Genomic DNA, 14,638 nt, shown 5'->3' on the forward strand with positions numbered 1-14,638 from the left:
ATATTATGATACTATGGTAACTGGAATGTCTCCAAATGTGTGACCCAAATCAAGAGTACAAAAACATCATAGCTACTATCATATACATTACAGATAATACATGTATTTACTTGGTCGTAGAGATACATAAGAAATTTAGAAATCGAATTATTTTCTTTATTTGCAACCTACAGGGTACAAATTGGGTATTATCCCAAAATACAACAGCTAATAGCACACTAATATTTACTGCAGAAGGAATAAGAAAATAAGTAAAATAAACCCCCCTCCCCCCCCCAAAAAAAAAAACCAAAAAGGAAAGGGAAAAGCTTTCAACATTTTCTGGCATTTCTGATGTAAGTTAGCCAGGGAAAGATGCATCTGCAATGGTAGTCGATACGCCAAAAGGATTTTGATCGAAAGGAGAGTTCGGTTAATATTTCCATTATATACAGAATACATTACACCTGTGCATAGCATCCAACAAGATGAGCAACCATGTGATCCACCAGATTTGATGCAAAATGATTTACCAGGATAAATAGAGATACATTTGTTGGAGAACTTCATATGATCCCTATTAAAATAACTAACCCCCAATCATGAGTAGTTTCTGGGTTTTAAAGATAGACTTATACCGTTTCTGGGTTTTAAAGATAGATTTATACTGATCTCCTTGATCGACGCACACAAAAGGAAGTACATATTCCTGGAGCCTAGAGGTGGACCTTGACAAAATAAAATAATAATAATAACGGAGACGGGAAGGCTTATCTACTCAATCTGGTAACCACAACACGTTTAGAAAATTAAAGAGAAAGGATATATTTTATTTGACTTAAGATTTTTCATGATTTAAGGGCTCAATTTAGTTTTAGTTCAGCTAGGCAGTTTGTACATAATATTGGCTCCTTCCTTTCCTCTTTTATGATGCATGAAGTGGTCAACAAAGTTCAATTAAATTTGCAGAATAAAGAAAAGAAAATGGATATATACTCACCGTGATGGTCAGATAAATGCATGGTTAAATTCTGCATACCCTACAACATAAAATTTGCACACTGCAAAAGTAAAAGAATCAAAATTACTAAAAGAAAAGATATACCATAGAACTTATTTGATGCAATGAAATTAGTTATGATACAGAATACTGCTAAGTTTTAAATCTTCATTTCAGCTCCTAAATGCTTAAATTGCTTGTTGGTAATACTAAAACTGAACATTCAAAATTCCACTGGATGAAATATGAATGATAATAACAGTTCAGCTATATGTTGCTGTAAATTAGAAAAGATGGCAATTTATTGTAACATAGCAATATTTTAAAAAAAGCATAAAAAAAGATATAACCTTTGCATGACAAATTTTCGTTATAGCCTCAACATGAAAATTCTTCAGTTCTTCGAGAGATGTAACATCTAAACCACTGATATCTTCACCCTATAGAAAATAGTTGATTAGTTTAGATTCATAACTTTTCTAAGTTGCAACTGGATGGAATTAAATGTCTACGGATATATTTACATATACAACCAACTTAAATATAATCAAATGCAACTGCATAGCAGACACTTTAGAACAGGTATAAGGTATAGCGTAAAGTACACAAACAAAGATGCATCTCAAAAGTCTTCAACTAACAGGCCTCATATACCTATTAATTCAGAAAAATGAAAAGTTGGTCCTGAGATGTAGATCATCACATGAAATCTGAAAACTGGCATTCGTTGGCGGATTAGTTTGTAGACCAAAAGCAGGCTTACAGCTGAAACTAGGCTAGAAGGCCAACAATTTAATACAATTGATAATTCAACGTTCTACCAAGTGATACCATTCTATTCTTGGTCATTAAGTTTAAGGTAGGTTGATGATTAATATAATGCCAAAAGCTAATTGTTTGCTTTAATTGACAGTACTGGACTCATATACAAGTGTTAAGTGACGTCATCCACAGCGATTAAGTTTGAGGTTTGCAGTACTGGACTCATATACAAGTGTTAAGTGACGTCATCCACAGCTGTCGACTTGATACTGAACACTCATACTATCCAGGATCAATTTCCATTAGAACTGTGCCTATATCCCTTATAGATTCCTCACTGGTTTGAACAAGTCTTACATCCCAATGATAAATCAAACACTAATTTTATACTCATACTAGAGCTGGAAAATGAAACCTTAAAAGAAGGCAACCAAAAAGATAGATCCATAGTTGAAGAAAGAAAACAACCACAATAAACTGGTACGAGAAAAACATACAAGTTCCCATTTCTTCAAAACTAATCTAGAGAAAAACATACAAGTTCCCATTTCTTCAAAACTAATCTAGAGAAACAGCATACCTTCATTCTGGAAACAAGCCTTTCTAGTTCTTCACATCTTCTCCTTTCTTCTTGATAGCAAGCTCTTAACTCTTCGTATGTTTTCATCCCATGTAAATTTTCACAAGCTTCTTCCGGTTTCAATAATTTAAACGAGTGATCATTGGAAGGCAAAGGTCCATTTCTTTCTCCTGTTTGTGCAATACTTGATGATATGTCCTCCACATTAACACCAAGTTTTCTCATCTTTGCCACAAGCATCCACATGTTTGCCAGCTCATTTTCCAGATGTTCCTCGTGCCTTTTTGCTTCATTAATTCTTCTCCGCAAATCACCTTCCATTAGCTCTCTCTCAGATAATGCAGCTTCCAGGGCAGCTTCTCTTTGGTTCCTCATGCTAAGTTCTTTCTGCAACTCTTCTATGAGAAGTTCATCCTCTTGTTTCCTGTGATGTGCCTCGGGCCAGGCACCACTCATGTTGTTTCGTCTAAAATTATGCATAGTCCTCTGACAACAGTTGGATCTACAGCGGGCCTCTTTTGCGGCAGCCAGTTCACCTGTCAGTTTAGCATTTTCATAAGAAAGCCTGGTTACTTCTTCAGCTAAGTTTCGAAGTTCAACTGCAGCTGCTGCCGCCAACTCTTTTGCATATGAAGCTTCCTCTGCCAGCTTATTACTGTGAACTTCAAGCCCATCCTTCTCTTCAGCTAATTTCACCTTCTCTTGCTTCAGGCTCTCTATCTCAGCAGCCTAAGAAAATAAAAACAGGTTAAACACATCAGCAGAAAACTTCATGGAAGAGTAATACACCACCCATAATCAAATACTGAACAGAAGTAGCATAGTTAGTTCAAATTTTGCTTAAGATGCCAGAATTAATAATGCAAAAGGAATTACCTGAATAAGAACTTGGGAATTCAAAGAGGTACATTTGTCACACTCTTTGGAGTCATCCTGAGAAAATACTCTATTCAAGCTCATGACACTAGTTGGTGTATTATCATCGCCGTAAGTTTCTTCACATGAAACAATTCCATTCTTCATTTTCTCAAAAAATTCTTTGGAACAAGTTTCTTCTGCCACATTATCTGCACTTTCTTGTGGATTCCTGGAGCTTTTGTTCTTCAGCTGTTGCCTTAGTAGAAGAATAGTTTCTTGCATCTCAGAATTTTCTGCAATCTACTAGGAGAATCAAATACTATCATTAACAATATGAACTCGGAAATAATAAAGCATGGGGAAGGCAAAGCGGACTTAGAAATTCTACCTTCACTTGAAGTTGCTCTTGAAGTACCCTATTGTCTGCTGATTTAATCTTAAATACAATTCCATCACAATGCACTCAAATTAGTAAAGTATATTTGACATTTAAATACCATTCGCACAACCAAGTAATAGGATAACAAACCTCAAGTTCAAAAGTTTTCTCATTTAGGTTTGTTGCAAGCTTCAAAAGAGCCTACATTAGAGATTAATAGACTGAATCAGCAAGAAAGAGCAGCCAAGAGAGGGGGGAGGGGGGGGACTTAACAGAGAATGACCTACAAAAATGAGTTGTTCTTGCCTACTATACCACCCGCTACCCAATCCCCAACGAAGTATTAAAAAGAAGACAGTAATTTATTTTTCTATTTGGTCACCAAAAGTCAAAGCATGTAATTTATTATTTTTCTTGCCTACTATACCACCCGCTACCCAATCCCCAACGAAGTATTAAAAAGAAAACAGTAATTTATTTTTCTATTTGGTCACCAAAAGTCAAAGCATGTAATTTATTATTTTTCTTTTTGAACCTCAATATAAATAACTTACAGGAAGACAGAACAAAGATTTATTGAAACTTTGAAATATAAAATGGGAAAAGTTGAAATATTGTTTGAAAATATGAAGTGAGAAAGAGCTCTTTCAACAGAGATCTTCAAACTCAAAAGCAATAGTTAGTTGCACCACAGGATGGTTAATATAATATTACACATTTCTTCTACCAACTGATATAAAGGTTGTGGTCCAATTGGAAAAATCCAAGCTGGACAATAGGAAAATTTGTCTTCGCAATTCAGTAGTATCACCCAAAAATTCTGAGATAACCAAAACTTCACTTGAAGCATGCTTACCTGCGACATTTCAGCATTATTTGATGTATGAGGAGCCTTCCCAACTGATTCAATCATTCGTTGTTCCAAAACTCGTATTTGATGTCTCTTCTCATTGATTTCACCCTTCAACTTCTGCATTTGCTCCTGTATTAATCGGTATGAACTTCATAAGCATCGATTATTACCAATCAAATTTAGAATTTTGCAAAAGGTGCAGAGTTTATTAATGTAGCTCACTCTAAGCTGTGAATTTTCGGGGCTGCTTGCTGCTTTCTCTGACAGCCTTTTTAGAGAACTAATAGACAACGCAACTTCTCCAGCTAGCATTTTCATCTGCTCCTGGAGAAGATCCATTTGATCTGTAATAGTGGTTCCACTCTGGAAAGTGTATTCAGCTCCCAGTTAATATAATGTTTCAATAAATAAGTTATCCTATAGCACTTGTTTATATGTTTTCCACATAACTCTCCAACACAAGCAAACATACTATTATCTTCACTGAGTATGAGAGCAAAAAGAACTTATTAGAACTTAAGCAATAACTTAAAATTATAAGGACCAGAACCAAACTTTGCCAAAAAGAAATATTTCATTAACATTCGAAAATATAAAACATTGGCAAGCTACTTTTAAATACCACAATGTCAGATAGGTCTTTCCCTAGAAAATCTCTAACAATTTTAGATGTACATAATTCTAGCAGTACTATGCATAATCATGGCACAAAATGGTAGAAGGCAGTGAACTCAAGTAAAAGCATGTCTTAGTCAATGCACAAATGCAGAAATTCTAAAAAAACAAACAAAATAGAAACGCAAAGTACCAAATATGATCATACAATCCCAATACTTGGCAAATAAGCAAAACACTAAGTAATATAAGTTCATTAAATTAAAATGTTAAAAAACAAATCTTAAGTTCCAGAAGCTTCTTTCCATGTAGCATACTAGCTATCTTGGAATGCTTACATATAAAACAAAATAAAAGTGATCGCAGTTCTTACCGGAGGCAAACGACCTCCAACAGTGGCACTAAACAAATCACCAGCTTGAGTTCTTTCTGGAAATGAATCAACAATTGCAGGATCATCTCCTCTCCTGCTAACTGATTTTCTCCGTCCATCTTTCATATCATTCAATGTACCTTTGTCCTGCAAAGATTTTGAACAAGATGCAGGAGACCCACTTGCTGAGCTCCCATTATCAGCACTGGGAGACATTCCAGCCTGATTCTCAGGTTTCTGCAGGTGAAATTTCTCAAACATTGTTTGATCTAGTTTAGTTTGTTGAATAAGTATAAAATCAATGAATGTTGGAAAGTTTGAATAATTGAGTTGATAAGATTGAAGCATTTGAAGTATTTTAATCCTTATCTCTGCTCAAGAAACATAGATAAAACAGAATGAAACAGAATAAGTGCATTTTTCAACTCTGATAACCACCTTAGTCCATAGATAAAACTCTACCCTTCAATCCATGCTAAAGAAGAAATAACAGGAAGATATATATCAGAACCTACTCTTAGTTTAAACCAGCCAAGCATTCCGCGCCTCCTGTTCCCTTTATAATCTTTAACCAGCTCATCCAGATTTGCGACATCATCCCTTCCTTCGACGGAGAGCTCAGAAGCACAACTTCCAGCATCATCATCAATCATGTATTCTCTTTTCCTATCTGGCAAATATGCTAACTGCATCACCAAATACATCTAACATAAATTTCAGAAAATAATACCCAGGAACTCAAATTGTCAAGTGAACCATACCACTGAAATGATCTACTGCAAAAAGCCTCTACTATGAACACTATATCTAAGATTGCAAAATACTGAGGAACTATGGATCATGTTATTCATGCTCAAAATGACAGATCACACACCTCATCTTCACCAAAAGAATGCCTCCGTCTATGTCTAGACCTTTCAGGAATGCTTGATGACATGGAGTTCTTGGTGGAAACCAATATTAGTTTAGTTAACCGCTGAATTCTTCCCATCAAAGCTGCCTTTGCTTGTTCTTCTTCCTCCAATCGTGACTGCAATTTGACCTGACCAGCTTCCAGCTTTGACACCAGAAACAAATGCGTGTTAGATGCAAACAAGAAATGACAGATACCTCAATAAAATTAGCTCTTTTGATGTTTATAGGGCTAAAGTAGACAATTTTTATTTTAATTGGATAGCATCATGTTAATAGGAATTAAATACTACCAATAATAAGTACACTCCACAATGAGAATGTTCCTGTCAAGGTCTTGGCTAAATATCAGCAATTTTTACATTAGATGGAGCCCATAGTAGAAACATCCAGTATAACTATCAAAATTCATCAAGGAACAATGACAAACCTGAAGCTTTAAATTGACCAAATCGTCTTGTGTAGTCACAGCCGTGTAAGGTCTTTCCATCATCCCTTGCCTTAGTTGCTCAAGTTCATGCTTTAAAGAGGAAATTTCCTTTTGGTACTTTTTTATAAGCGACTTCTCATCCATAATCTAAAAAGGTAAAGAATATAAATTACATGGCAGCCCAACAAAGCCTCATCCAACACTACAAACATATAAACAATAAGCCTAGCATTTACCTTATTCTGGGATGCTTTGATTTCTACATGCTTACTTCGATGGGCAAACTTCAATGTGTTGTGTGTTTCTTCACTGTTGCTAGAGGCAGGTGTCACTGTGCAGATAAGCTGCAACAATGTTGAGAATAGAAAGAATATTGAAAAATGCTTCAGCAATACAATCATAGTGACAATAAAGCAAATAATGGACACCACAGCAACATTATTATCAAAAAAGGGGAAAGTAATAACCGAAGATCTCGCAGAAAATACCGATAATAGCAATACTTAATTCCCTGTGATGATAAATTGAACTTACAGAAATCCGTCCACGGCCACTAAGGGATGACTGCAATAAACGGGTAAGCTTGGAATCTCGGTATGGAATATGAGTTGCTTTTCCATCCGTCAATTTAGAAATTACCTAGAATGAGAGACAATTAATAAGCAAAAAGTCTTGAAACAGATGATCAAATTTGCACCAAGAATTTATGCCCAGCAAAACTTCAAAATCATGCAATGACGAGTTCAGAAGTAGATCAATTTAGCACGCAGCAATAACTAGCATTAAAGCAAGTGTAAATCAAAAGGGAAATGGTCAAAAATAGTTATTGATAAGATTCATAATTACAAGTAAACTGCACAATATATAGATATGTAAGATTGGCATCTTACAGCCCGGGGGAGAAAAGGCAGCAATCATGCAACTAAGTAGAACTGGTTATAACCTAGTCATCTAAAAGAGAGAGAGAAGAGAAGACCAAAAAGAGAAGTGATTTCATACAGTTCCTAGAGTCAGTAAACTTTTATTTATATATGAGCCTTCTTTTCTCCGCAATCCAGTTGTTTCAGCTTTAGAGCTTTCAGATCCAGCAAGATCAATTAAGTTCTGCAAAAATAAAAAGAATCCAGTCATATTTACGTATAGATACCAATACCAGGATGTTTGTATTAAAAAAGCATCACAATCAGCTAAGTTCAGTCGATATCCTAACTTCTATCAATGAAATGATTAAGGTAGTTACCAGTTGGGATAGTGTCACATCTTCATCCCCATTCTTCTCCCCACGTGGACTGCTTTCAATAGTCTAATAGTTAACAGAATATTTCAGTAAAGTGAGACAAGAATTAAGAAAAAAGAAAAGAAGATGAACAAACACAAAAACACCTTGATCAGGAAATAACTATTATAGTTCTTAAAAATTTAGGGGCAGGCTCATCAAAGTGATATGATCATTCATGATGATTGATGGTTTTGAAGAATTGAAAATATCAAATTCAAAAAGATTTATCCAAGAAAAAAAAAATAGAATTCGTCTAGAACAACCACGAAAAAGCTTATATAAACCATATATCCCCTTTCCTTTTCAAAATAATCAACAAAACACATTAACCGCCATTCTACTCTGTCACATTTGGAACCACAAGAACCAGCCTAGCTAAATCTCTTTATTTCTAAAAAAGATGGCAACAAAAAATTTTGCTAGTTCTAACTTTATTTAATACAGAATTGTATAATTTAAGACATTCTGCTTAAATAAAGGTTTGAGCTTCTAAGACATTAAAAATTATTATGCTTTTATTTAAATAAAAGATTAAGTACCAGGGTGAATATAGTGTGACTCCGACTGCTAAGAAGGTTGAAATTATTAGAACCAACGTGCCTATGTTCTGTTACATCAGAAAAAAAATGTTAATGGATAGAGAGTAGAAATGAGAAAAAGAAAGAGCAAAAATAATCAGGAAACCATAAAAATTGATGATTAAAAGAAAGTTCCTACAAAGAAACATAAACAGTGGTATACAAATGAAAGCAAAAGAAATGAAAATTTGACTACAAGAAAATAATTGGCATGTATCAAAGGAGAAATGTTCTGGTATAAAAGTGTACTAGAATACAGAAAGCGAATGTTAGTATACCTTCTCCAGTTGCTATCAAGGAAAGAGCATGAGCAGGAGATAAAACAACTTCTTCTTTGATTCCCTCAACATAAGTTCCCTGCTCAAGTTACACGCCACAAATTAAAATAAAAAATATTTTAAGTTCTGAGTTGTGATATAGTTTGCATCAGTGTATAAGTTGAAAATAAATGTAACACAAAACAGGGCATATGCTGATTAAAGACAGATACATTATACAAAGAACAAGAAAATAAAAAATTCTACAGAAAATTATGGATGATACAAAAGACATGCACATAAGAAGTGAAAAGTAGAGAAAAGGTAGATCACCTGAGCATCCTCTCTTATCCTTAGGTTCTGACCTATTGGATCAAGTAAATCATTGATAACCTGGTGACCAAATAGTGCAAAAGCAAAAGGTTTTGTTAACAGCAACCGCCAAGCAAGAAGTCAGAAGAACATTTACGTAAAATGAACAGCACAAGACATGATGCTCCAGGGGACCATTGAATACAAAAATCTGAACAATAGGCAGACTAGAATCAATCGATTATGATTACAGCAGAGCTATAGTAAAGATCTTCAGAAAATTATTTACTCTCTTCAATTCACTAATGTGGTCTCTAGTCTAAATGAACTCTTTTATACAGAATAAATAGCATGGTTGATCTAATCATCGATGCCTTACCTGCTTGCACCTTTCCTCCCAAACTAACCTTGTCAAGAAATAAAAGAAACTAAAAAAATAAAAAATAAAATAGCAAGTAACCATAGTTTAATGCTTACCCTTGGAGTTGCTACATCTAATTTAATAAGCAAAACCTAAAATAAAATAAAATAATTTTGAATCCACATGAAATGATGCTCCAAACTTACTAGATATTATTAAACATATGACAACCTTGACGGTATCCAATTTCAATCCAAATATTTAGAACACAGATCAAACACTTATAGCCCGTACCCTGGCTTTAGGGCGTTTGGGCATGATATGAATGAAGCTCCTGTTCTGGTTCACTAAGGGACAAACTAGTGAATAAACGCTTAGGGGAACAACAGTGGTGAGATTTCTTTTTTTTTTTAAACTTCAAGCGGGTGTCAGAGAAGTCTGTGAAGTAGTTGCTTTTAAGCAACCTTTTCGAACAAGTGATGAAGAATATTGTCTTTGTTATACAGCTCTAGAGCTAGATTTCCCCAATTGTCTGCAATATAGCCTATATAAGAGAAAGAGTGACATTCTCACCCGCCCAATCACTTTTGACTATCCCAATGTCAAGGGTTCAGCGTCGAGTCATAGTTGATCCGACCTATCTATCCTACTCATTGGGACTTGGTGTGAAATTGAGCAATTAAGCATTGGCTCTAATACCACTTGGCACAAGCCATTAACCTCTTCCCAAAAGACGTGTCCAATAGAACATAACCTTTCATTTCCTATCCAATTGGGATTAATATCCCGTGCACTAATAGTATCCAGTACCTATTATCATGCTTAAAGCTTACATAAACTTCCTTTCAAACTTGATAGCATCATGAGGAGACAACAACAACATCCTCTACAACACATATAACGAAAACTTAATTGCCTTATGGCTACATCTCTATGTTTCTTTTACCTCCTAGAAACTCTCAACTAAAAGCCAACCAGCATCAACTCTTACTAGTTTAAAGGAAAACATGTTGACCTAGCCAAGCCAAGCATGATAAATGGAGTGGGGAAAACATAAACTTCAAAACATGAAAATAAGACCATGACTAACCTCATTGTAAATCTCAAGATATGAAACCCGAAGAAGAAACTCCCGCTCAGGTGTCTAAAATACAAAAGCAAGGTTACTCAATGAAAGGATATTGTCTAAAAACACAATCAATCAAATGGAAGATCAACCAATTACCTCTTGAATGGTGGCAAATACATCCTTAACAGCTAATGGAATGATTCCAGGTGACTTTTGCTCACCCTAAATCAAGATATAAAGTCAACATTGCACCATAATATTTGAGTAGCAAAAATAGGATAACCATGATACATCCAATGGAAGTCCCCCCCCAAAACCACCAACCTCGACGATTCCCCCTATGCTGATATATAATCCTCAACAGTAAGGGACTTAATTTATTACTAAAATTCTATTCTCTAGTAAAAGTTAGAATATTAGAATTCATGCATATTCAAGGTATATACACAAGTTATAGAGCTTCCTTAAATGGTCAGAATGTTTGATTTACTTTCCAAGAGATGAAATATTCTCATTCAAGTCATTACACAAGCATCCGGCATCCACCTCATTAATCAATCACCAAAATGAAGCTCTATACCTAATACAAATCATTGCCATGTTATATATACAACTTATTGGGCACAGATGAAAGGAGAGAAGTGACAAAATCTCTTGTTCAACACTTACATGCATTGTATGAGTCTTTCCACTACTCGTAACACCATATGCAAAAACTGTGCCTGCATGTATGAGATCAGAGAAATAATTATCATCTAACAATTCATCGCATAGTGAAAATTAGTGTAAAGACATAGCCTACTCTCATGTAAACTATGTCACCATCCAATTTGTTTCATTGAGAGAGAACTCTTTCTTGTATAATATCAATAAATTCAATTCTTAAAATACCTAAAGCAGTTGAGTTTTGCATATGAAGATTGAACTTTCTTGATTGTACATTCTATAGCAAGTTTAACATTGATATACAGAATTTCAATATTAAAAATTTAACAACACAGAATGTATTAGGTTAATCTTGCAACATAAAGAAAAAAGCCCTTATATTAATCCAGAAGACCATTGCTTCACCTTTAACCGACTTAAGTTAATAACAAAGCAATATTCTAGATAAAAGTACGAGAATTTGGGTCCACCATTCTATCCTCCTTTAATTTTCTGAAAATTCAAAGAAAATGGGCAAGTATTTTTCCTACTATCCTTCTCAAAATGCTTGGCTGTTGGCTTGAAACTGAAACAGATGCAAAACATAGAAGGAAGAATATTACGTTTCATCAATTTGAAATTTTAATGAGATGGATCCTATTCAGCAAGATTTAGTGTTTTACCTAACTCTGTTTTCGCTTTTCTCACCAACTTTGGAATTAAAATTCATAGAATTTGATACTATATTACTATAACTTTCATATAATTAATGTTTTAATGGGTCATTCCACATTTAAGATATCCCACCCATATGTTGCAATTGAACAGAAACAGTCATAAAACACTCAACTCATAGAAGACCTCTATCAATATTACTTCGAACTACAGTGAAATTAATAGCTAAAGATAAAGAAAGTTACCATTTATCCCTTGCATGGCACCACTTATAACATGCTGAGCAGCAGCATCATATACATGGCGCGTGGTTGTTGCCGGGCCAAACACTCTGTCTGTAATATACGCATGAAAATCAACTCAGTAAATCAACAACCATGAGAAGTTTCAACAAGAGAAAACAAATGTGGGACATGTTGAAGCTCAGGTACATGTTGAAGCTCAAGAATGCTAACCCCATTAAATTTTCAGAAAACATGAGCCTAATGTATGACATAAACAAAATATAAGGATCTAAGCAGCCAAAAATGCAAATTAAACAGTTGATTGTTGATTCACTCAGTGCAGCAATTTTAGTAACGGACTACAAAATGAACCCAATAAGAAAATGAATCAAGAACTTTCTACCAAAGTTTTATTGTTTATTCGATAAAAATTATTATCACACTCAGAAAATCCCCAAAAAGAAGAAAAGAAAAACAAAAAGCTTTACTAACCAAAGCCATAAGCAATAGAAGGATTGAACTCGTTCCTTACTGTAAAGTCACCATCTGCATACCACGCTATCTCGTCTCCTTTATTAATTTCCCTCGGACTGATGGAAAACGGAGAAAGCAAATCAAGTATAACAAAAAAAAAAGCTTCCCGACTGTCACCAGCAGCTAGATAATGGACAAATAGAAGGCAGCCACAGAGAGAGAGTACCTGAGAGGACGGAAACGAACAGTGACAGTAACATTTTCTTTAGACTTGGAAGACTCGAGGCGTTCAACGACGACAGTGGACGGACTTGGGCCCGGGTTGGGACTAGAGGAAGTAGCTGGAGACGAGGAGAGCCTAGAAGGAGGACGAGACGACGTCGTTGAAGAAGGAGTCGCCGGACGACCGGTCGTTTTCGTGGAAGGCGAGGGAACGGGAGATTTGCGTGAACGGAACGGCGACATGGAGGAACGATTTGACCTACTAGACATCTTCCAAGAGAACCGGAAACGCAAAAAAGTCAATGGAAAGTCAAAGTTTAGAGAGAGTAGAAAACAAAAAGGGGAATGCCGGCGGCGAGAGTGAGAGAAACGATGGTGCCGCCCTTTAGCTGCGATGTTTTTTCTCTTTCTCTCCCATCTCTCCCTCCAAAACGAAGCTTTAATTTTTAACTTTGTGTTTTTTTATTTGTCTGATTTTTTTTAATTTGAATTGTCAGATATGCCCTTACGTCAGATGTTGTTGGGTTTTGAAATTGAAAACTTTTCTGTCCGCATCTCTTTAAAAAAAAAAAAGTCTACCTAAAAGGTAGATTTGATGACTACCAAATGTTGCTTTACGAGGAGTTATGCGGTGGGTTTTTTTAAGGAGAGCATCATATGAGTTTTTGTTTATAATGAGAAATTTATAAGTAGTTGACATGGGCTGTGTATTTATTTTTAGTGAAATTAAAAATAATGGTGGTTGTGATATAAGATTTGATATTATAATAGTAGGATTAAAAATAATGGTGGGATGTGCGTTTAGATTTAAATGCAATTGTAACGGTGAGTTGATAATATAAAATGATTATTAAAGATATTAGATTAGAAATGACAATGTATCTATAATACAATAAATAATTAAATTTATATTTATATTAAATAATATAACATAAATTAAAGTTATATTTTTTATAAAATAGTAATTAAAATATTAAAATCATATACAATAAAATTTAAATATTTTTAAATTATATTCATAATAAAATATCAAAATATTTTACAAATTATATTTAAATCAAATAGTAAAATATAAATTAAATTGTATTTATACTACTTTTATAAATTAAAATTAAAAAAATTTAATTTTATTAACAATTAAATGATATTAAACAATGACATATTAAACTTATGTTATGTGTATCACATAAAATAAATAATAAATGAAGAATTAGAGGGGTAAAATAATAATTACCCTTGTTTTTGGACTTCTAAATCAGTCCCACATAATATTTTGAGTTACAGTAAGGTGAGAAATGTTCACCAGTGTGCTTGCCAAACACCCTAACTGGAGTTACGTTTCAATTCAATTTTTTTTACTCTTTAAATTCCGCCACACTGGAGCTTGCTAGTAATCAAAAGGGGTCCTTAGCATTCAAAGGTCTTTATTTTTTATTTTTGTCAATTTAGCTTCTTTTTAATTAAATTTGGTGATGAATCTTTAAAAAAAGTAAAATTATTTTTAATAAAATATCGATTAAAATATTAATTTAATAATATTAGTTTTGCAAATAATGTCACAATTTATATATAGTTCATATTAACATAATATTATTTATCTTATAAGTCATATCAATAAATAATTTAATATTTATAAAAATATTCAGAAAATATAAATAATAAAAAATTCATTTAAAATTAATATGAAGTATATATGAACTAAATTGATCACAAAATATAAATATTGAAGACTAAATTTGGTATTATACGTTTTTACCAAAAGTTTTGTATTTGTATGGGTTTTTTTATGTGTTAATTACAC

At 33.9% G+C, this 14,638-nt stretch overlaps 1 protein-coding gene across 2 annotated transcripts; it reads right to left on the reverse strand.

Moving 5' to 3' along the window:
* Nucleotides 1-40: 40 nt before the first annotated feature.
* On the reverse strand, nt 41-13,281 carry LOC107910215 (kinesin-like protein KIN-7C, mitochondrial). Of its 2 annotated transcripts, none has more exons than XM_041114068.1 (26): nt 12,842-13,281; nt 12,634-12,731; nt 12,163-12,252; nt 11,267-11,319; nt 10,754-10,819; nt 10,619-10,672; nt 9,189-9,248; nt 8,877-8,955; nt 8,560-8,627; nt 7,982-8,044; nt 7,741-7,845; nt 7,276-7,380; nt 6,978-7,085; nt 6,742-6,888; nt 6,274-6,456; nt 5,915-6,085; nt 5,400-5,636; nt 4,634-4,774; nt 4,415-4,540; nt 3,709-3,759; nt 3,568-3,615; nt 3,198-3,479; nt 2,322-3,050; nt 1,330-1,419; nt 980-1,040; nt 41-446 (listed from the first exon to the last, which is right to left on the reverse strand). In XM_041114068.1, exons 1-25 carry the CDS (start codon nt 13,105-13,107, stop codon nt 1,020-1,022), a joined length of 3,441 nt encoding a protein of 1,146 aa, XP_040970002.1. In that variant the 5' UTR covers nt 13,108-13,281; the 3' UTR covers nt 41-446; nt 980-1,019. The 2 variants fall into 2 exon arrangements, with proteins under 2 accessions (XP_040970002.1, XP_040970001.1); XM_041114067.1 differs by having other exon boundaries at nt 5,400-5,651.
* Nucleotides 13,282-14,638: the final 1,357 nt, after the last annotated feature.

This window comes from Gossypium hirsutum, chromosome A05, assembly GCF_007990345.1.
Source record: "Gossypium hirsutum isolate 1008001.06 chromosome A05, Gossypium_hirsutum_v2.1, whole genome shotgun sequence".
Classification (NCBI taxonomy): domain Eukaryota; kingdom Viridiplantae; phylum Streptophyta; class Magnoliopsida; order Malvales; family Malvaceae; genus Gossypium; species Gossypium hirsutum.

Bases quoted from the DNA above. Each gene is read 5' to 3' on its own strand.
- LOC107910215 (XM_041114067.1), bottom strand. From the start codon at position 13,107: ATGTCTAGTAGGTCAAATCGTTCCTCCATGTCGCCGTTCCGTTCACGC. The intron at 7,086-7,275 runs GTAAGTTCAATT...ACATTGTTGCAG, and splicing joins GTGGCCGTGGACGGATTTCT to CTTATCTGCACAGTGACACC. The intron at 6,086-6,273 runs GTGTGTGATCTG...TTGGTGATGCAG, and splicing joins ATTCTTTTGGTGAAGATGAG to TTAGCATATTTGCCAGATAG.